The 25,025-nt window shown below is 36.1% G+C and overlaps 1 protein-coding gene across 1 annotated transcript; it reads left to right on the top strand.

The window, feature by feature from the left end:
- The first annotated feature begins 23,189 nt into the window (after positions 1-23,189).
- LOC110151143 (olfactory receptor 2L8-like) lies at positions 23,190-24,128 on the top strand. Its single transcript, XM_020914425.2, has one exon. The coding sequence runs from the start codon at positions 23,190-23,192 to the stop codon at positions 24,126-24,128; it is 939 nt and encodes a 312-aa protein (XP_020770084.2).
- Positions 24,129-25,025: the final 897 nt, after the last annotated feature.

Consider the following 25,025-nt stretch of genomic DNA (forward strand, 5'->3'; position numbering starts at 1 on the left):
AACACTATTTGCCTTTGCCCTGCTTCATTCTGTACTCCAAGGTCAAATTTGCCTGTTACTCCAGGTATTTCTTGACTTCCTGCTTTTTCATTCCAGTCCCCTATAATGAAGAGGACATCTTTTTGGGGTGTTAGTTCTAAAAGGTCTTGTCGGTATTCTTAGAACCATTCAGCTTAACTTCTTTAGCATTACTGGTTGGGTCATAGACTTGGATTACTGTGATATTGATTCGTTTGCCTTGGAAACGAATAGAGATAATTCTGTTATTTTTGAGATTGCATCCAGGTACTGCATTTTGAACTCTTGTTGACTATGATGGCTACTCCATTTCTTCTAAGGTATTCTTGCCCACAGTAGTAGATATCTGAGTCATCTAGTTAAATTCACCCATTCCAATCCATTTTAGTTCTCTGATTCCTAAAATGTTGACATTCACTCTTGCCATCTTCTGTTTGATCATTTCCAATTTGCTTTGATTCATGGACCTAACATTCCAGTTTCCTATGCAATATTGCTCTTTACAGCATTGGACACTACTTCTGTCACCAGTCACATCCACAACTGGGAGTTCTTTTTGCTTTGGCTCTGTATCTTCATTCTTTCTGGAGTTATTTCTTCACTGATCTCCAGTAGCATATTGGGCTCCTACAGACCTGGGGAGTTCATCTTTCTGTGTCCTATCTTTTTTTTTTTTTGCCTTTTCATACTGTTCATGGGATTCTCAAGGCAAGAATACTGAAGTGATTTGCCATTCCCTTCTTCAGTGGTCCACGTTTTGTCAGAACTCTCCACCATGACCCGTCTGTCTTGGGTAGACCTACATGGCATGGCTCATAGTTTCTTTGAGTTAGACAAGGCTGTGGTCCATGTGATTAGATTGGTTAGTTTTTTGTGATTGTGGTTTTCAGTCTTTTTGTCCTATGATGGAGAATGGTAGGAGGCTTATGGAAGCTTCCTGATGGGAAAGACTGACTGAGGGGGAAACTGGGTCTTGTTCTGATGGATTGGGCCATGCTCAGTAAATCTTTAATCCAATTCTCTATTAATGGGTGGAACTGTGTTTCCTCCCTTTTATTTACCTGTGGGCAAACTGTGGTAGAGGTAATGAAGATAATGGTTAAGGATAATGGGACCTCCTTCAAAAAGTCCCATGCATGCACTGCTACACTCAGTGCCCCCAACCCTGCAGCAGGCCACTGCTGACCTACTCCTCTGCCAGGGACTCCTGGACAATCACGAGCAAGTCTGGTCAGTCTCTTGTGGGGTCACTGCTCCTTTCTCCTAGGTCCTGGGGCACACAAGGTTCTGTCTGTCCCCTTCAAGAGTCTATTTATCCAGTCCTGTATAAGTTCCGGCAGCTCAATGGTGGGGTTATTGGCAACCTCTTCCAAGAGGGCTTATGCCATGCCCAAATCCGCTGCACCCAGAGTGCCTACCTCTGTGACAGTCCACTGCTGACCTGTACTTCCACAGGAAGCACTCAAACACAGTTCTGTCTCAGTCTCTGTGTCTTCCACAGGACTGGGGGAAACAGACTCCAGTCTTCGAGGACACAAACAAAACCTTGTGTGCATAAAGACTCAGAAGAAAGGAGCAGTGATTCCACAGGAAACTCAACTAAAACTACCTGCTAGTGTTGGAGGGTCTCCTGTGGAGGCATGGGTCAGCAGGGGCTTACAACAGGGATGGGGGCTGGGGACTGGAAACACCTGTCTGGCAAGTTCCCCTTTGGTATAAATCCTCTTGGAGGTCGCCATTAACCTAACCATAGACTCCATAGATTCAGGCCAAAACACTGCCTGAAAGAAAGTCAGCGTGTGGCTGGTGGCTGTGTAGTTGTCCACTTCTCTGATAGCTCTGGACTTTCTTTGTCGCTCAATCAGTAAAGAATCCACCTGCAATCCAGGAGACCTGGGCTCAATCCCTGTGTCAGGAAGGTCCCCTGGAGAAGAAAATGGCAACTCACTCCAGTATGCTTGCCTGAGGAACCCCATGGGCAGAAGAATCTAGTGGGTTATAGTCCATGGGGTGGCAAGAGTCAGATATGACTTAGTGACTAAATCACATCACCACTGATAGCTTTGCAGTTGGCAAACTATGAAGATAGGAGAGAAGCACAAAACTTTGGAGACCTTAGCATGCCATTTTACCAAGCTAGGAGGGCTCAAGCTGTCACGGAGTAAGATTCAAGCACTTGTCACAATGCCTGATTAGTCCACTGAGAGGTAAAATTCCTGGAAAAAAGAGGAGAGTAAAGGGAAGCATGTTGTGGTTATTGACAATAAATGGATGAGTGGAAGATCCCATGCCATTTCATCACTAATACATAGAACATTTTAAAACAGTAATTACTATCAACTTCTAATAATAAATATTCCCCAAAACTACTAGAAGAAAATTTGCATTCTTTTTTTGTCATTTAAAATTACAGAACTTATTATATCCCTAAAATGTAAGCAATGCCTACAACTGCTTGAAACTGAATAAATAAGTACAGGTGGTAAAATTATATAATTTTATATTATATATATATATATATATATATATATATATATATATATACATATATACACTGTTAACCATTACTGGTTTGTTCTTTTCTCCTTCATATGCCCAGATTCTATTTATTAAATATTTGTTCTGCCTTCAAATATATACATTTCAAAGCATGTCTTGGTTATTTCCAGCCCATTGAATTTTCATATAATTATTAGAATTAGCTTGTAAAAGTTTTCACCAAAACGTGAGATTTTGAGTGTGATTTGGATAATAATTTGTGGAGTAAGAACTAATTTTCATTTTGATCAATTAATTAGCAAATCATATTTCACCATATGTATGTCAGTTTAGAAAGACTATGAAGACATCCATCAATCATATAATTTATTTCTCATGGATATTTTACTTTATGAGTTCTTGTTATTTTTTTCAAGAATTTTTTATGAAAATATTTATCACTTGAATTTTACTATTTGGGGACAGAGAATGGTACCTCTTTTTCAAAATAAGTAAATGTGATATTTCTTTATAATTGTGTGATTTAATGAATAATTTGACTGAGCAGAGAAACTTTTTAAATCTTTTTAAAAAAAACACACAACTCAGGATATTATTTAACTTCCATACTCTTCTTTCTTATCTTAGGGTAAAGGAAATCCATGATTCCATGCTCTGCTCGGTTTTGTAACATCTCCAAGGGAGATAAGTGACACTCAGAACTCCCCACTTTCCCTTGTACTCTTGGAATTAAAATGACTATTTTAGAATCAAATTATTCAGTGGGCTTGCTGGGGCATAGACTGTACTGTGTGTGTCTATGCTAGTACTTCTTTGACTAAACACGTGGCTATGGTGTTCACACATGGTTATTGTGTCAGAAAGACGGTGGAATAGATTATAAACTTCATCCTTCATGGAAACATGAACATAAGTAACTATCCATGCACAACCATAATGTCACTAGAGCTCTGGATCCCAGATGAGAGATTACAGCCCTCAGATGGAGCACAGAAATGGGAAAGACACATTGAAGAGGATAGAAAAGACAGTTTTCTTCTGAGTCACTGGTTCCCTAATACCATGAAGTACAGGGCAGAGAGATTTCTCCTTTAGAGTTCTCTCATGGGGGGAAGAAAGTTAAGTGAACATGCAATTTTAATATAGACACAAACATCAAGCCCACTCACCCATGGACCCTATGAGCAATCACGCCCTTGTTATCTGTCCTGGCCTGACTTAAATAAAGGCTATCTCTCTCCAATCTAGTCTAATAAGACTGGACATTGTGACTTTTTCAAATGTGAAAACAGAAAAATTCAAGAACAAAAGTTTCACAAGTTTGGAACAGGATACTATCAAATGACAAAATAGTGTATAGGTAATTGACCCTAAAGAATTGAAGAGCTAAAAACTACCTAAAAAATTTCAGAATATTTATCATAAAGAAGTTTAGTGAACTAAACAGAATACAGACAATTAAACAATATCAGAGAATCAGTATCTGAATTAAATAAGAAGTTCAAGAAATAAAGAATGGATACATTTAAAAGAATCAAACCAAAATTCTAGAACTGAAGAATGTAGTGACTGAACTAGGAAAAAAAAAAAAAAAATTCAGAGCTGAACAGTGGACGTAATCAAGCCAAAGAAAGACTGAAAAAGATTATTTGAACTTATCTGGGTAGAAGGTTTATAAAAAAAAAAAAAAAAACAATATAAAGAAGTGAAAAATCTAATATAATTTATGAAGTTTTATAAACAAACAATATAAACATTATCTCACAAGGAGCAGACAAAAAGAAAGGGGAGAAGAAACTTATTTAAAATAATGACATGAATATTATCTATGGTGAAAAGATCACCAGCCCAGGCTGGATGCATGAGACAAGTGCTCAGGCCTGGTGCACTGGGAAGACCCAGAGGGATTGGGTAGAGAGGGAGGTGGGAGGGGGGATCGGAATGGGGAATACATGTAAATCCACGGCTGATTCATGTCAATGTATGACAAAACCCACTACAATATTGTAAAGTAATTAGCCTCCAACTAATAAAAATAAATGAAAAAATAAATACATAAATAAAATAATGACATGAATGTCACAAATATGAAGAGGGAAATAAACATCCAGATCCATGAAAACAAGCAACTGGGCCAAGATGGCGGAGGAATAGGACGGGGAGACCACTTTCTCTCCTACAAATTCATCGAAAGAACAACTGAACGCTAAACAAAGTCCACAAAACAACTTCTGATCACTAGCAGCGGACATCAGGCTCCCAGAAAAGCAACCCATTGTCTTTGAAGGGAGGTAGAACAAAATATAAAAGATAAAAAGGGAGACAAAAGAGCTAGGGACGGAGACCCATCCCGGGAAGGGAGTCTTAATAGAGGAAGTTTCCAACCACCAGGAAACCCTCGCGCTGGTGGGTCTGAAGGAAGTTTTCAAATCTTGGAGGGCAACCTAACTGGGAGGAAAAATTAAATAAGGCCCACAGATTACGTGCCTAAAAGCAACTCCCAACAGAAAAATACTCCAGACGCCCGCACCCACCACCAGCAAGTGGGGGCGAAATGGAGAGGAGCGGGCGGCATTGCTTAGGGTAAGGACTGGGCCTGAAGGCCCTGAGAGCAGTCGGAGGGAGCTTTCTTAAACTGTAGGATAGCAAGAAAAAATTAACTGGCCCAAATACACTGCCGGCGGTTTGCAAAACAAAGGGACTGAGAAACTCCAGAGAAGAGCCGGCCCATCCCCACTGGAGGTATGAGGCAGGAGGGAGGAGAAAGGGGCAAACTCAGCCCCTGAGAAGCCACCCCCTCCCACACTGCAAACTGGCCCCCGGTTCCTATCTAAAGACTTCCTGAGACCCGACCAGCAGCGCGCGCTGGGGCTGCGGAGGGAAAAGGCACGCCGCATCCAGGGCCCAAGCCTCTGGCTGCCTGAGACGCTCAGGCCGGGGAAGGCACAAAACGCAGGCGCAACCGAATCCGCGCTTTTGTGGAGTACCCGAAAACTGGAACCGCACTCAACGCAGGGCCCGCTCCATATAGAGCAGCCAGGAGCCTGAGCAGTGTAGACGGGGAAGGCACTGACACCCCTGTACGGGGCAAACCCAGTGTGGCCGGAACACGGTGAGTGCTATCCACACACAGCGACATCTGTCTGCAGCACCTCGCCCTCCCCGTAGCAGGACTGAACTGAACTAGCGAACATAAATAAGAGATCACCTTCGCCCACCTGTGTCAGGGCGGAAATTAGACACCGAAGAGACTGCAAACAGAAGCCAAATAAACAAAGGGAACCGCTTCAGAAAGGACCGGTGCAACTGATTAAAATCCCTGAAGGTAACACCAACTACACCAGAAGGGGCCTATAGATATCAAGAAGTGTAAGCTGGAAAGAGGAGCTATCTGAAATTGAACTGAACCTCTACTGACTGCAACAGCTCCAGAGAAATTCCTAGATATATGTGTATATTTTTTGTTAAATTTAAAGAAAAAAAATTTTTCGTTCTTTCCTTTTTTTTTAATTTTTTTCTTTTATTTTCTTTTAAAATTCCCTACTACTACCCCATTACTCCTCAACTTTCATTTTCATATATTTTTATGATTTTTTTAATTAGGGGAAAAAAATTTCTTTTCTTTCTTTTTCTTTCCCCATCTTTCTTTTTTTTTTCTTTTTCTTGTTTTTCTCTCCTATTTCCTTTTAAAGTCCTCTAATACTCCTCTATTATTCCTTAATTTTCATTTTCATTTCACTATAACCTTGCCAAAAAAAAGAGAGAGAGAGAAGCCCTATTTTTAAACTGAACTTCATATATATTTCTAAATTTTGTGTTTTTGTTTTTAAATATTGTGTTTCAAAGAGTCTAACCTCTACGCTAGATTTTTAATCTTTGTTTTTCAGTATGTGATATAAATTTGGATTCTTAAAGAATCCAATATTCAGTTCCCATTTCTATTCAGGAGTGTGTTGATTACTCTCTCCCACTTTCGACTCTCTGTTTTCTACCTCAGAACACCTCTATTTCCTCCTTTCCCCTTCTCTTCCCAATCCAATTCTGTGAATCTTTGTGGGTGTCTGGGCTACGGAGAACACTTTGGGAACAGATAACTTCGTAGATCTGTCTCTCTCCTCTTGAGTCCCCCTTTCTCTCCTCCTGCTCACCTCTATTTCCTTCCTACCTATCCTATTCTTCATGTAACTCTGTGAACCTCTCTGGTTGTCCCTCACGGTGGAGAATCTTTTTCACCATTAACCTAGAAGTTTTATTATCAGTGCTGTATAGTTGGAGAAGTCTTGAGACTATTGGAAGAATAAAACTGAAGTCCAGAGGCAGGAGACTTAAGCCCAAAACCTGAGAAAACTAGAAAACTCCTGACTACACGGAACATTAAGGAATAAGAGACCATCCAAAAGCCTCCATACCTACACCAAAACCAACCACCACCCAAGAGCCAAGAAGCTCCAGAACAAAACATACCATGCAAATTCTATAGCAATGCAGGAATATAGACCTGAGTGTCAACATACAGGCTGCCCAAAGTCACACCTAACACATAGACCCATTGCAAAACTCATTACTGGGCACTCCATTGCACTCCAGACAGAAGAAATCCATTTCCATGCACCAGAACACTGACACAAGCTTCCCTAACCAGGAAACCTTGACAAGCCAATCGTCCAACCCCACCCACTGGGTAAAATATCCACAATAAAAAGGAACCACAGACCACAAGAATACAGAAAGCCCACTCCAGACACAGCAATCTAAACAAGATGAAAAGGCAGATAAATACCCAACAAGTAAAGGAACATGAAAAATGCCCACCAAATCAAACAAAAGACAAGATAGGGAATCTACCTGAAAAAGAATTTAGAATAATGATAATAAAAATGATCCAAAATCTTGAAAGCAAAATGGAGTTACAAATAAATAGCCTGGAGACAAAGATTGAGAAGATGCAAGAAATGTTTAACAAGGACCTAGAAGAAATAAAAAAGAGTCAATTAAAAATGAATAATGCAATAAATGAGATCAAAAACACTCTGGAGGAAACCATGAGTAGAATAACAGAGACAAAAGATAGGATAAGTGAGGTAGAAGATAAAATGGTGGAAATAAATGAGGCAGAGAGGAAAAAAGAAAAAAGAATAAAAAAAAATGAGGACAACCTCAGGGACCTCTGGGACAATGTGAAATGCCCCAACATTAGAATCATAGGAGTCCCAAAAGAAGAAGACAAAAAGAAAGGCCATGAGAAGTTACTCGAGGAGATAATAGCTGAAAACTTCCCTAAAATGGGGAAGGAAATAGCCACCCAAGTCCAAGAAACCCAGAGAGTTCCAAACAGGATAAACCCAAGGCAAAATACCCCAAGACACATATTAATCAAATTAACAAAGATCAAACACAAAGAACAAATATTAAAAGCAGCAAGGGAGAAACAACAAATAACACACAAAGGGATTCCCATAAGGATAACAGCTGATCTATCAATAGAAACCCTTCAGGCCAGAAGGGAATGGCAGGACATACTTAAAGTAATGAAAGAGAATAACCTACAACCTAGATTACTCTACCCAGCAAGGATCTCATTCAGATATGAAGGAGAACTCAAAAGCTTTACAGACGAGCAAAAGCTGAGAGAATTCAGCACCACCAAACCAGCTCTTCAACAAATGCTAAAGGATCTTCTCTAGACAGGAAATGCAGAAAGGTTCTATAAACGTGAACCCCAAATAACAAAGTAAATGGCAACGGGACCATACCTATCAATAATTACCTTAAATGTAAATGGGTTGAATGCCCCAACCAAAAGACAAAGACTGGCCAAATGGATAAAAAAAACAAGACCCCTATATATGCTGTCTACAAGAGACCCACCTCAAAACAAGGGATACACACAGACTAAAAGTGAAGGGCTGGAAAAAAATATTTCACGCAAACAGAGACCAAAAGAAAGCAGGAGTCGCAATACTCATATCAGATAAAATAGACTTTCAAATAAAGGCTGTGAAAAGAGACAAAGAAGGACACTACATAATGATCAAAGGATCAATCCAAGAAGAAGATATAATAATTATAAATATATATGCACCGAACATAGGAGCACCGCAATATGTAAGGCAAACACTAACAAGTATGAAAGAGGAAATTAATAGCAACACAATAATAGTAGGAGACTTTAATACCCCACTCACAACTATGGATAGATCAACTAAACAGAAAATTAGCAAGGAAACACAAACTTTAAAAGACACAATGGACCAGCTAGACCTTATTGACATCTATAGGACGTTTCACCCTAAAACAACAACTTCACCTTTTTCTCAAGTGCACACGGAACCTTCTCCAGAATAGATCACATCCTGGGCCATAAATCTAGTCTTGGTAAATTCAAAAAAATGGAAATCATTCCAGTCATCTTTTCTGACCACAGTGCAGTAAGATTAGATCTCAATTACAGGAAAAAAATTATTAAAAATTCAAACATATGGAGGCTAAACAACACGCTTCTGAATAACCAACAAATCATAGAAGAAATCAAAAAAGAAATCAAAATATGCATAGAAATGAATGAAAATGAAAACACAACAACCCAAAATCTATGGGACACTGTAAAAGCAGTGCTAAGGGAAAGGTTCATAGCATTACAGGCCTACCTCAAGAAACAAGAAAAAAGTCAAATAAATAACCTAACTCTAAACCTAAAGCAAATAGAGAAGGAAGAAATGAAGAACCCCAGGGTTAGTAGAAGGAAAGAAATCTTAAAAATTAGGGCAGAAATAAATGCAAAAGAAACTAAAGAGACCATAGCAAAAATCAACAAAGCTAAAAGCTGGTTTTTTGAAAAAATAAACAAAACTGACAAACCATTAGCAAGACTCATTAAGAAACAAAGGGAGAAGAACCAAATTAACAAAATTAGAAACGAAAATGGAGAGATCACAACAGACAACACTGAAATACAAAGGATCATAAGAGACTACTACCAGCAGCTCTATGCCAATAAAATGGACAACTTGGAAGAAATGGACAAGTTCTTAGAGAAGTATAACTTTCCAAACCTGAACCAGGAAGAAATAGAAGATCTTAACAAACCCATCACAAGCAAGGAAATCGAAACTGTAATCAGAAATCTTCCAGCAAACAAAAGCCCAGGACCAGATGGCTTCACAGCTGAATTCTACCAAAAATTTAGAGAAGAGCTAACACCTATCTTACTCAAACTCTTCCAGAAAATTGCAGAAGAAGGTAAACTTCCAAACTCATTCTATGAGGCCACCATCACCCTAATTCCAAAACCAGACAAAGATGCCACAAAAAAAGAAAACTACAGGCCAATATCACTGATGAACATAGATGCAAAAATCCTTAACAAAATTCTAGCAAACAGAATCCAACAACATATTAAAAAAATCATATACCATGACCAAGTGGGCTTTATCCCAGGAATGCAAGGATTCTTTAATATCTGCAAAGCAATCAATGTGATACGCCACATTAACAAATTGAAAGATAAAAACCATATGATTATCTCAATAGATGCAGAAAAAGCCTTTGACAAAATTCAACATCCATTTATGATTAAAACTCTCCAGAAAGCAGGAATAAAGGGAACATACATACCTCAACATAATACAAGCTATATATGACAAACCCACAGCAAGCATCACCCTCAATGGTGAAAAATTGAAAGCATTTCCCCTAAAATCAGGAACAAGACAAGGGTGCCCATTCTCACCACTCCTATTCAACATAGTTTTGGAAGTGTTGGCCACAGCAATCAGGGCAGAAAAAGAAGTAAAAGGAATCCAGATAGGAAAAGAAGAAGTGAAACTCTCTCTGTTTGCAGATGACATTATCCTCTACATAGAAAACCCTAAAGACTCTACCAGAAAACTACTAGAGCTAATCAACGAATATAGTAAAGTTGCAGGATATAAAATTAACACACAGAAATCTCTTGCATTCTTATACACTAACAATGAGAAAACAGAAAGAGAAATTAAGGAAACAATACCATTCACCATTGCAACAAAAAGAATAAAATACTTAGGAGTATATCTACCTAAAGAAACAAAAGACCTTATACATAGAAAACTATAAAACACTGATGAAAGAAATCAAAGAGGACACAAACAGATGGAGAAATATACCGTGTTCATGGATTGGAGGAATCAATATTGTCAAAATGGCTATACTACCCAAAGCAATCTATAGATTCAATGCAATCCCTATCAAGCTGCCAACGGTATTTTTCACAGAACTAGAACAAATAATTTCACAATTCGTATGGAAATACAAAAAACCTCGAATAGCCAAAGTAATCTTGAGAAAGAAGAATGGAACTGGAGGAATCAACCTGCCTGACTTCAGACTCTACTACAAAGCCACAGTCATCAAGACAGTATGGTATTGGCACAAAGACAGAAATATAGATCAATGGAACAGAATAGAAAGCCCAGAGATAAATCCACGAACCTATGGTCACCTTATCTTCGACAAGGGAGGCAAGGATAATACAATGGAAAAAAGACAACCTTTTTAACAAGTGGTGTTGGGAAAACTGGTCAACCACTTGTAAAAGAATGAAACTAGAGCACTTTCTAACACCAAACACAAAAATAAACTCAAAATGGATTAAAGATCTAAATGTAAGACCAGAAACTATAAAACTCCTAGAGGAGAACATAGTCAAAACACTCTCTGACATAAATCACAGCAGGATCCTCTATGACCCACATCCCAGAATATTAGAAACAAAATCAAAAATAAACAAATGGGACCTAATGAAACTTAAAAGCTTTTGCACAACAAAGGAAACTATAGGCAAGGTGAAAAGACAGCCCTCAAATTGGAAGAAAATAATAGCAAATGAAGCAACAGACAAAGGATTAATCTCAAAAATATACAAGCAACTCCTCCAGCTCAAATCCAGAAAAATAAATGACCCAATCAAAAACTGGGCCAAAGAACTAAACAGACATTTCTCCAAAGAAGACTTACAGATGTCTAAAATACACATGAAAAGATGCTCAGCATCTCTCATTATCAGAGAAATGCAAATCAAAACCACAATGAGGTACCATTACACGCCAGTCAGGATGGCTGCTATCCAAAAGTCTACAAGCAGTAAATGCTGGAGGGGGTGTGGAGAAAAGGGAACCCTCTTACACTGTTGGTGGGAATGCAAACTAGTACAGCCACTTTGGAGAACAGTGTGGAGATTCCTTAAAAAACTGGAAATAGAACTGCCATATGACCCAGCAGTCCCACTTCTGGGCATACACACTGAGGAAACCAGATCTGAAAGAGACACGTGCACCCCAATGTTCATTGCAGCACTGTTTATCATAGCCAGGACATGGAAGTAACCTAGATGCCCATCAGCAGACGAATGGATGAGGAAGCTGTGGTACATCTACACCATGGAATATTACTCAGCCATTAAAAAGAATTCATTTGAATCAGTTCTAATGAGATTTGGAGCCCATTATACAGAGTGAAGTAAGCCAGAAAGATAAAGACCATTACAGTATACTAACACGTATATAAGGAATTTAGAAAGATGGTAACGATAACCCTATATGCAAAACAGAAAAAGAGACACAGATGTATAGAACAGACTTTTGGACTCTGCGGGAGAAGGCAAGGGTGGGATGTTTCAAGAGAACAGCAATGAAACATGTATATTATCTAGGGTGAAACAGATCACCAGCCCAGGTTGGATGCATGAGATAAGTGCTCGGACCTGGTGCACTGGGAAGACCCAGAGAGATCAGGTGGAGAGGGAGGTGGGAGGGGGTATCGGGGTGGGGAACACATGTAAATCCATGGCTGATTCATGTCAATGTATGACAAAACCCACTACAATATTGTAAGGTAATTAGCCTCCAACTAATAAAAAAAAAAAAAAAAAACAAGCAACTGCAGATAATTTAAATGTTAAAATGTCTTTACTGAGACATATTGTAATAAAAATTTAAATATTTTGAAAATTATGTTTAAAAAATTTAAGAACTCCAATATTATATCTTCATAACTAAAAGGTATAATTAATTTTAACTATGATAAATGTAATAATATTTAATGTACAATCTGCAATAAAATTACATCACTGTGTTTTCTGAATATTGAATCACAGTAATATCATTTTCTTTATTTTGATTAATAAGTGAAAATCATTTTATATTTTAATATATTAAGTGAAAAAGTGAAAGTGTTAGTCATATAGTCATGTCTGACTCTTTGTGACCCTATGGATTGTAACCTGCCAGGCTCCTCTGTTCATAGAATTCTCCAGAATATGTATTTCTATCCAAATGGAAACCACTGAAAATACTTATTACTTCAAGTAAAGATAACTCCCATATATTTGATATTTTAAGAGTTTGGCTGGCATGATTTTATTAAGAAGGCAGAGCGTGGAAGAATTGATGCTTTTGAACTGGGATGCTGGAGAATATTTTTGAAGAGTCCCTTGGAAATCAAGGAGATCAAACCAATCAGTTGTAAAGCAAATCAACCCTGAATACTCTTTGGGAGGACTGACGCTGAAGCTAAAGCTCCAATACTTTGGCCACCTGATGCGAACAGCTAACTCATTGGAAAAGACCAAGATGTTTTGAAAGAATGAAGGCAGAATGTAAGGGTGACAAAGCGTGAGGTGCTTGGATGACAGCACCAATTCAATCAATGGACATGAACTTGGGCAAACTCTGGGAGATGGTGAGGGACAGGGAGCCTGGCATGCTGCAGTCCAAGGGGTTGCAAAGAGTCAGACATAGCTTGGCGACTGAACAACAACAACTTGCAGTCATATCATTAATGTGACTTACTGAAAAGCAATATATAAAATACATGATCCAAAGTGTTTAGAGTCATAATAATATTGGAATCATGTGAATAAATAAGTCGTTTATTTCCCCATTGAAGTGACCCTTAAAACGTCTTTCCCAACTTTGGCATCTGGCCAACCTGGGCTATTAGTAACTTAATCTACGTTTGCTAAATCTCAGTGGACATTCCTAAGTCAATAGCAAAAAAAAAAAAAAAAAGTATTAGAATAAACTTTCAGGTAACAAAGTCCTAGAATCATTGGTGCTCCTAAGTTTCCATGGAAGTGTTTAAAATGCCAACTATAGAGAGAGAAAATATTAATGCATATATAAATATATTCATTTAGAAAGCTTTCAAATATTTTACTGAGGAAATGACTTTGTTTATATGATGACCCTTGGAGTTTTGCAGCTAATCAAGCAAGTGAGTGAATGAAAATGCAGATATAATTAAAGGTACTAATACTCATTGTATTTTTATTTTTATTCACTCTACAGTAAGATGAGCTCTTCAGCAAGTACTTAGAGATTTATTCAGAATTAAATACTTATGTTTATGTGAGTTAGTCTCTCAGTCATGTCTGACTCTCTTCGATCCCATGGACTATAGCCTGTCATGATTCTCTTTCCATAGGATTTTCCAGGCAAGAATCCTGGAGTGGGATGCCATTCCTTTCCCCAACTTACATTTATAATAAGTTATAAATCCATTCAGATATCTCATTAGCCAGAGAACTCCAAAAAGAAAGCTGTATTTGACTGAAACTGGTTAATAAATAATACATATACTAGATAATAAATACTAGATAATACTAGTGTTATACATAATACTAGATAATACATAATCTAGATAATAAATAATACATATACTAGAACATGTATCCTTAAAAACAAACAAAAAAAGAATAAATGAACTGCTTGAACACATATTCATGTGTTTTAAGATGTAAAGCTCTTTTAAACCTGAAACATGTTATACAATTCCAAGAACTGATCTGATTGAGAATGATTGTGAAATGATAGCAAAACCTAGCAAAATCAGTAATAAAGGCAATTGTTGCTATTGTCTTGAACTACTGTTCTGGACTTATGGTGAATGGCCTTAACTTTAACTACACCAATTCCTGAAAGATTGCTGAATATAATTATGATATTCTATTATGCAGAATGTAATAAGATTTTACATTCATTAAAATGACACTTCAACTATTAGAAGAATTTATTTGACCCTAATCAAAAAAAGACATTTATAGGAGAAAAGGAAGTTAAAGGATAAACAATGCTTATTAAAGATGGGAAGATTCATTATTGTGTGTACACTACAGCCTGTTGTATGTCCTCTAGAAAAGGGAAAAACTGTAGCAAAGTAGAGAAAGTTAGTAAGCAACATAGTTACCCAGTCTTTGGGGTAGAGAACTTCTCATGCAGGTACACTGTGAAATGGCACAGGTACTGATTCTATTAATATTGTATTAACCCTTTTGGAAGTTTGGCTTTTATACATATTGAAATTACTCAGGATTTAATGTAGTCAGTTTAGGAAATGTTTAATGTGTTTTATGTAAGACATAGTTAAGAAGCAAAGAATTTTAAGAGAAGTTTGAGGTCCAGGAACAGCTCCACTTTTTACTATACAGTTCAGTAGTAATTGTGGCATATGAAATGGACAAAAGAAAGTGGTTTTGGAGTTGATTCATAAATGTGATTTTCTTGATGAGAAATGAGATGAGGGTCTTGGAAGATACTTTGGATGTGTTCAAGTGATAATTAAAGAATAAATCTAACACTTAAGGATATCAGCCCTAAGAAATATGGAAGACTTTATTTCTTATTTTCAATTTATTATATTTTTTTTAATGAATGAAGAGTAGTTACACAATCAGTTCAGTTTAGTTGCTCAGTTGTGTCGGACTCTGCAACCCCATGGACTGCAGTACACCAGGCTTCCCTGTCCATCACCAATCCCAGAGCTTACTCAAACTCATGTCCATTGAGTTGGTGATGCTATCCAACCATCCAATCCTCTGTCATTCCCTTCTCCTCTCACTTTCAATCATTCCTAGTATCAGGGTCTTTTCCAATGAGTCAGTTCTTTGCATCAGGTGGCCAAAGTATTGGAGTTTTGGCTTCAGTATCAGTCCTTTCAACTGAATATGTAGGACTGGTTTCCTTTAGGATTGACTAGTTTGATCTCCTTGCTGTCCAAGGGACCCTCAAGAGTCTTCTCCAATACTACAGTTCAATAGCTTCAAATCTTCATGATAATCTTAATGTTGCTTCATTACTTATTCTTTTATCCTCCATGAATCCACTCTTTCTAATAAAGATCTAGAAATTATTTGTATGGATTTAATATAAAAATATTAAATGGCATATATTGTGAAGTTTAAAATGGCTATTATTACTTTGTATGCATATACATATAATTTGAGGGATAACTTCTAGAACTAGTCAGGTAACAAATCATATGTTTAGGTATGGTTCTAGTGCTAGTGAAGTTGCTTAGTCGTGTCCTACTCTTTGCGACCCCATGGACTGTAGCATACCAGCTTCCTTCGTCCATGGGATTTTCCAGGCAAGAATATTGGAGTGGGTTGCCATTTCCTTCTCCAGGAGATCTTCCCGACCCAGGGATTGAACCTGGGTCTCCTGAATTGTAGGCAGATGCTTTACCATCTGAGCCACCAGGGAAATCTCTATGTTTAGGTATAGCTAACCATTTTTATTTTAAAACAGAAATCTTGTGAATTGAAGTATGTTGTGCTGTTAATATTAGCATTTTGTTTTTTACTTCCTGTATACATCAATAACTTTGCAGTGGAGGAAAGTAATATCAGGGGGAAAAAAAAAAAACTCTGCAGACGTTTTGTGAATCAAATGGGCATAGCATGAAGAGACAATTGGAAACTATCATCATGCAATTGTGATGGATGACAACAGTGTAAAAGTGAGTGTAAAAGATGGTGATGACAGTGACTAATAAAGATGATAAAATTTGTAACTACTTTCCAATTATATTTAACCCAAGGTATGTACTATTTTCATATTTTATTTAATGGATTATTTTTAATATTTCATGTTTCTTTAAATCAGTTCTACAGAAAAGATGCATGTTCAGATAGTTAAATTCCTTGTTCTAACCTTACATTACCTATTAGAATTATCTATGTAAATCTGAATGTTTACACGAAGATTATTTTGCATTGCCATCAGTCATCTAAATGGCGTTGAAAAATGACTTTCATAGAATCAGAATCACATTGCCCAGAAATGTGTCCTCTAGTGTCTAGACAAACATACTAGTCTACAGTATCCTTACATTGAAACCTACGTAACACTCCACATACCTTTAAGTGTTTCTACATGTTCTACTGAAGAAGAGACAAAGATTTCATACTGGCTAATGTGAGTTTACTGACTTGGGAATTTTACTGATATTATTTAATTGTCAAGTAATGTGCTTTCAATTTTTTAAGTTGTACAGTTTGAGAACCATAATTTTAACAGCATAAAGAGATATAAAGGATAGTGATTATTTCTGTGTGTATATATGTGTGTGTTTCTAATGGATATATTATGTTTCTAATGGATTTCCATGGTGGCTCAGACAGTAAAGCGTCTGCAATGCTGGAGGCCCAGGTTCAATCCCTGGGTCAGGAAGATCCCCTGGAGAAGGAAATGGCAACCCACTCCAGTACTCTTGCCTGGAAAATCCCATGGACAGAGGAGCCTGGTAGGCTACAATCCATGGGGTCATGAAGAGTCGGACATGACTGAGTGACTTTACTTTACTTACTAATGTATAGAGCTCAATAAAGTTTTACAATAATGAATCAGTATTACTAAATAAATAATTAGGTAGACAGATATTTTAAAAGATGAAACTGATGATAAGTATATGTCCTTCATGTTTTGTTTTGCAATAAGAATATATTTATTCTCCTTCATTACACAAGTAGATCAGAAAGAGTTTAGCTTTAGAACTAATTATATTAGATTTTGAACTAATTATACTAGAACTAAAGCTAATTATATTAGAATGTAATACTATTTCCCTACAAGTAGAACTTGTAGAAATACTTAAAGGAATGTAGAATGCTATGTTGGCTTCCATGTATGGATACTGTAGACTAGTGTGTTTGTCTAGATACTAGAAGACACATTTCTGGATAATGTGATTCTGACTCTATGTAAGTCATTTTACAACACTGATGTTTACAACACTGATAGGCTCCTCTGTCCATGGAATTCTCCAGGCAAGAATACTGGAGTGGACAGCTGTTCCCTTCTCCAGGGGATATTCCCAACCCAGGGATCCAACCCAGGTCTCCCACATTGCAGGTGGATTCTTTGCAGTCTGAACCACTAGGGAAGTCCAAGAATACTGGAGTGGGTAGCCTGTCCCTTCTCCAGGGGGTCTTCTCAACCCAAGAATCGAACTGGGGTCTCCTGCTTTGCAGGCAGATTCTTAACCAGCTGGCCTACCAGGCAAACCTAGTCAATTTTTAAGAACTAGAATTTATTTCATGAAACTAATGTGTTAGGAGACTCCCATTATAATTGAACTGGTCACCTGGTTTACTGTTTTCTCAACCCTAAATATGGGTAAGGAAAATCAGTTCAGAGAAGTCCAACATATCAGGAAATTTTAGGGATCTAGGAAGATAGGAAGTGGTCAACTTTTCTGAAAACTTGCTTTAGAAATTTTAACAAGTCTACTCTGAGATTTTCTATAACACTTACAGCAAGGCCAATTCAAGGAGACTTCTTTGGTGAATCTACAGTCTTGCTATTCCTCTGTAAATTCACATACCAGCTTTATTTTGTAATCAAGAATGATTTTTGAGATGGACTTTGAGGAATACTGAGGAAAGTGTAGAGTATAAAAAATGTGCATCTTGGAAAATTCTGCATTATCAGAATCTAGAGGATACTCTTCCATGTTTTCTAATTTGATCACTAAGTCACTATACAGCCTTGAATGACTCACTTCATATCTATAATTCAGGTTTTAAAAAATCCTTTTAGTAGTTTAACTAATGATCTAAAAATTATTTGTTCTATAATATATATAGATATATTAAAGAATCATTAAAATGAGATGCTTTTCAGTATTTTATATTCAACTATAAACATAGGAATAATATCTGCAATTAAATTGATGCATATTGACTCCAAGAGATGACTTTACATAATTCATTTTGACATGTGGGCAGCATTTGAATGATTTTATTCATCATACAGAATACAGAAATCTGAAATCTGAATGGACAGCAGTTAATATGGATGATCCTTTGCAAGTGAATTCTCCTAGATAGGGGAAATTTTGTAATGAGGACTAGACAGGAACTAGATTCTATTTAGAGATTTTGGGATATCATTTTTGCAAGATAATATCTGTAGTTGCTGGGCAAAGTGAAAATACATTAAAGTCAGTATATATGAGAATATAGAAGAATATGTCAAAATGAGTAAACATTGAAATAATTATTTGTTTTAAAAAACTTTTCACATACATTCTTGTCCTTCTACAAACTATAGATTTTTTGTTTTAATGAAAATTTCTGTTTTTTTCTTTATCACATTTAATTTATCTTTTGTGTTGGAGAGTTTAAAAAGTGACCCACCTTTGTTTCAGATGCATTACTTTAAAATATTTAATATTATAAGATAAGATAGAATAGATAAAGGGTGCATTTTTGAGATAGATGGAGATAGATACATGATAGAACAATCTGGAATCTAGCTATCCAACTATTATGTACTTTAAGATAAGGTCACTTTAAATCTCTGAATCACAATTTTATTATTTAAAAAACATCAGCTGTGATTTCAAACTCAATAGAGAGTGGTAAAGATTAAATATAATTTAATTCTAAAACATATCCTGACACACTTTACATGACAACCTATGGAGATAGTCAAAAAAGTTTGTCTCTCCATTTTCTCTTCCAGATAGAGGCTTGTTTTTTCTCCCCAGCAAAAAACCATCATAAGACTTTTTTTTTTCCTCTAGTTCTTTCCTCTTATGTTGATATCATTAATACTAATGCATCAGTTCAGTTCAGTTCAGCTCAGTAGCTCAGTCGTGTCCGACTCTTTGCAACCCCATGGATCGCGGCACGCCAGGCCTGCCTGTCCATCACCAACTCCCGGAGTTTACTCAAACTCATGTCCATCGAGTCAGTGATGCCATCCAGCCATCTCATCCTCTGTCGTCCCCTTCTCCTCCTGCCCCCAATCCCTCCCAGCATCAGGGTCTTTTCCAGTGAAAAATCTCAACTCTTCGCATGAGGTGGCCAAAGTAATGGAGTTTCAGCTTCAGCATCAGTCCTTCCGGTGAACACCCAGGACTGATCTCCTTTAGGACGGACTGGTTGGATCTCCTTGCAGTCCAAGCGACTCTCAAGAGTCTTCTCCAACACCACAGTTCAAAAACATCAATTTTTCGGCACTCAGCCTTCTTCACAGTCCAACTCTCACATCCATACATGACCACTGGAAAAACCATAGCCTTGACCAGACGGATCTTTGTTAGCAAAGTAATGTCTCTGCTCTTTAATATGCTATCTAGGTTGGTCATAACTTTCCTTCAAGGAGTAAGCGTCTTTTAATTTAATGGCTGCAATCACCAGCTGCAGTGATTAGAATCTTTTCAAGAAGTTTAAAATATAAAGAGATTGAAAATGTTTTATAAATTGAAATAGATTATTGTTCTTCCATTAGATAAAAGCAAAACAAAATAGAAAAATAAGTTATTTGGTTTTATTTTTACCTCAAGAAAAAAAAATCCTTTTTACATTAGACTTTGTAATTTTCAAGGCTGATATATTCAACAATTGATTTTGCTTACCTCTGAGACACAGGGGTCTTTTATATAATACCATGTGAGAATATTACAGTATAGAACAGTGCACCATGAATAACCAAAGAAAAATTCTCCATTGTCAGTTAGAATACATGGATTCAAATCTCAAGATATGATGTACTATTAATTATTTCCATTCATTGCTCATTTTTTCATGTTTAGAGTGTGATGAAATTACCCAAAAGACACTTTTTAAATAGATATCCTTATATAAAACACTTATGATAAGAATCACAATAATTTCTTTTATAATTTCAAATACTAAGTTTTTAATCTATCAATAATTAAATGACCAATATAAATTGCATACTACGGTGTAATCTAATATCTCATTTAATTTTGAATCCAAATGATATATATAAAAAGAAATCTGAATTTTTCCATGAAAAGTTTTAATAGACCACATATTACTGAAGATCAATTCCTCTGTAAATGTTAAAGATCCTGCCATAGGTTTGCACAATATATTTGAAATAGAAATATGAGATACTTGCAGTTACATTTATGCTATATTTTTTGCTTCTTTATTGGGGCAAATTTATATGCTATAAAAGGTACCATTTTACCCATTTTAAGTGTAATTATTGTTGACATTAAGTACATCGACACTTTGTACAGTCATTACCAACATCACCCCAGAATATTGTTATATTGTTCAACTGAGACTGTGTATTCAGCAAATGCTAACTCTGCATTTCTCATACATCACAGTCTTTAAAACCACCATTCCATTTTCATCTCTATGAATTTGACTACCCTGGATAACTAATTTATAACTAATGCATCTGGTTTTTCATGCCTGACGTACTTTATTTAGCATAGCATCTCTAAGCTGCTTCTATCTTGTAGCACGGAGTAGAATTTTCTTCTTTTTTAAGATTGAATTATATATGTTCTGATTATCTATTAACCCATCAACCAAATTTTTAGTATTGTTTCAACTTTTCAGTCATGGTGAAGAAAGCTTCTAGGAACATAGGTATAAACATACCTCTTAGAGACTCTGCTTTCAGTTATTTTGGACATATATTCAGAAGGGCAGCTGTTGAATCATATGGTGATTCTGTTACTTTTTTAGATATTGCCATAACATTTTCCTAAATGGTTACACCATTTTGCACTCCCACCAGCATTACATTTACACATGTTCTAGTTTTTCTTACATGTTTGCCAACACTTTCCCTTTTAAAAAATAGAAGATGATTTGAAGATAATATTTTAAAAATAAAAAAGAAGATAGCACATCTCATAAAAGTGAGATGTGCTATCTCATTATAGTATTGATTTGAATTTTCCTAATAATTAGTGATGTGGAACATCTTTTCTTGTGTTTATTGGCCATTTGAATATCTTCTTTGAAGAAATGTTTATTCAAGAGTTTTCCCTATTTTAAATTAGTTTATTTGTTGTTACTGAGTTGTGTAGTTCTTTATCTATTCCCTATATAAATCCATCATCTGATATATATTTTGCAAACACCTTTCCATTTTATGACTTGCTTATTCACTCTCCAGATAAATGTCTTCCATGCACAGGAATTTTGAATTTTAATAAAGTCCAATATATCAATATATATATGCTTTTGGTCACATACACTTTTCATATCCAAGAAAGCACAGTTAAATTCAATGTCTTTAAACTTTCTCTCTGTCATTAGTTCTATATTTAGTTCTTTGATTTTAGTTAATTTTCATATATAATTTAAGTCAATCACCCAGATTTTATTAACTGGACCAGTAAATCCAGTTTTCCAAGCAACTTTTGGTGAAAAGATCTCTAGTGAATGGCTTTGAGACACATATGAAAAATCTTTTTCTCAAATTTATGCATTTTTTATGCTTCTCTTTTATTTTGTTGGTTTATGTCTATCTTCATGTCAGTACTACAATCTTAAAATCATCATAGTTTTATAGCAAATTTTAAATAAGAAACAGCTAGTTATCCAAATCGGAGAAGGAAATGGAAACCCACTCCAGTATTCTTGCCTGGAGAATCCCAGGGACAGAGGAGCCTGGTGGGCTGCTGTCTATGGGGTCATACAGAGTTGGACATGACTGAAGCGACTTAGCAGGGGCAGTTATCCAATTATTTTATGAGATGCTTTTTGTTATATTAAATACCTTAGGATTTCAAAAGAATTTTAGGATATGTTTTTATATTTCTATAAAAATAAACTCATTCAGACTGTGACAGATATTAACAAATACTTATCATATAAATATCAGAGAAGCAGAGAGATATTACACATGTTTTTTAAAAGTGCTTGCACGGATTTAACAAATATACAAGGAGTGCAATGTGTAGGTATTCAGGTAAAGGCTTACTTTAATCACAGCATTGAGAAACTCACTAAAGAGGCAAAACAGAGTGACTCCTTGTAAATTATACCTGACAATAAGGTTCATTTTAGATTTTACAAAAGATAGATCAAAATAATGTTTGACTTCTAAGAACCTTGGTTTGACACTTCTAAGTGAAGAGAACTAAAATATATATATATAGCTCTTCAGCATATTTGATAGGTTGCTGGTTTTAGAGGTAAGACTTAGAAATGAACTATGAAAGGGAAATCATATCTTGATAGTAGTAAACAGTTATCACTAATAATATTATACAATGTGTGAATTTACATTGATTTCCTATGAATATATTCTGAATATAGAATCTGAGATTATTGTTACTTGAGAATGGATAGGGCACTACAACATGTGCATTCTAATGATCTCATAATTAAATGGTTTTCTAACATTAAAAATTTATTGGAAAACATTTTGTTCAAAAATGTATCTCTATATTTTAATCTTTGGCTCAAAAATAAGACTATTTTTTTCTAAAATTGATAAGTTCAGTTCTTAATTTAAGAGGTAAAAAGTGTTAAATAATATATTTTTATTAAAATAATAAATTAAAAATACTTTTTTGTTTTGAACCTAGCTTACTCTTCTGTCTGCCCTTAGGAAAAATTATATGAATGACTCATGGAAAACTGTAATCAAACATCAACTGATTTTGTCTTACTGGGATTGTTTCCCTCATCAAGATTTGGTCTGTTTCTTTTTATTCTCATTGTTCTCATTTTCCTATTGGCTTTATTTGGCAATCTTTCCATGATCCTTCTTATCTTTCTGGACATCCATCTTCACAAACCCATGTATTTTTTACTTAGTCAACTATCCTTAATTGACCTAAATTACATCTCAACCATTGTGCCCAAAATGGCTTACAATTATCTGTTCGGAAATAAATCAATCTCATTTATTGGATGTGGGGTACAGAGTTTCTTTTTCTTGACTTTAGCAGGTGCAGAAGCATTGCTCTTGGCCTCTATGGCTTATGATCGGTATGTGGCCATTTGCTTTCCTCTTCACTATCCCATCAAAATCAGCAGGCGAGTGTGTGTGTTGATGATAATAGGATCTTGGATAATGGGCTCTATCAACTCCTGTGCCCACACCACATATGCCCTCCATATCCCTTATTGCAGATCCAGGGCCATCAATCATTTCTTCTGTGATGTCCCAGCCATGTTGACTCTGGCTTGCATGGACACTTGGATCTATGAGTACACCGTGTTTGTGAGTACCATCCTCTTCCTTTTGTGCCCTTTCATTGGTATTGTATGTTCCTATGGCCGTGTTCTCTTTGCGGTCCATCACATGAACTCAGCAGAAGGGAAGAAGAAGGCCTATTCAACCTGCAGCACCCACCTCACAGTGGTGACTTTCTACTATGCTCCCTTTGTTTATACTTATCTACGCCCAAGATATCTCAGATCTCCAACAGAGGACAAGGCTCTGGCTGTCTTCTACACCATCCTGACCCCAGTGCTCAATCCTGTTATCTATAGCCTGAAAAACAAGGAGGTTATGGGAGCCCTGAGAAGAGCAATTCAGAGAATCTGCTCTGTAAAAACTTAAGACAAAGTTTTGGCATGAATGCTAGTACTTGGATATAAATCCATTTATCATCAGAATTCAATAATTTAAAAGGGTATTTTTCAATTAAATGCCAAGTGTAAAATTAATATAGAGGTGAAAAAAAAATTATCTTGCATATATAGAATATCAAGACTTAATCTTTATATTCTCCATGGTGTTGTTTCCCATCAGTTTCAAATGGTTTTCTTCCCTCATGTGTTTTCAATTAAAAATTTTCTTTGCAATGAAGTAATGAAAATGGAAATGATTTTAATTAACTAAAGTTATTATTCAACAGAGTTAGTTCTATTTACCATTTATTTTCCTAAATTTTTAAAACATGTTTTCTGGACGTATTGATCAAATTAAAAGACTTTTTGTTCTTTTCATGGTATTCCTTTAATTACCAATAACAGTTATTTTTTTCCTTCAATATGAGGAAACTTTGTTTCTGAGATTTAGCTGAGATTTCAACAGGGATTCTCAAGTCTTCGCACCACTCTAAGTGGAAAATTACAAGTTTATATTTCTTTTAGGGTGGTGAGTTTAATATCCAGCATATCTGGGGATCAACAATAAGGACGAGGATACACCAATAGAGATTGAGGAAACTGAAGTTAATTATAGGATTGATGGTTTCAATGATTTAGTCTAATTAGTGGAACTTGGAAATAGTGAGGTCCTTCTTGCAAGCATCCCCACACTTGGAATATGCTCAGTTTACCTAAGTTTCTCCTACTGTTCTTATATTAGATAATGTTTCTCAAATGAGATTTTATTCTCCACTCATTATGTCACATAATTCTGTCAAACCAGGTTGGAGAAAGTTAACTTTCACAATCAAATTTAGCCATTTATATTATGATTATGTTACTTTCCTAAACAGATTTCCCACTA

The sequence above is a fragment of the Odocoileus virginianus genome, chromosome 3 (genome assembly GCF_023699985.2).
Source record: "Odocoileus virginianus isolate 20LAN1187 ecotype Illinois chromosome 3, Ovbor_1.2, whole genome shotgun sequence".
NCBI classification, from domain to species: Eukaryota; Metazoa; Chordata; class Mammalia; order Artiodactyla; family Cervidae; genus Odocoileus; species Odocoileus virginianus.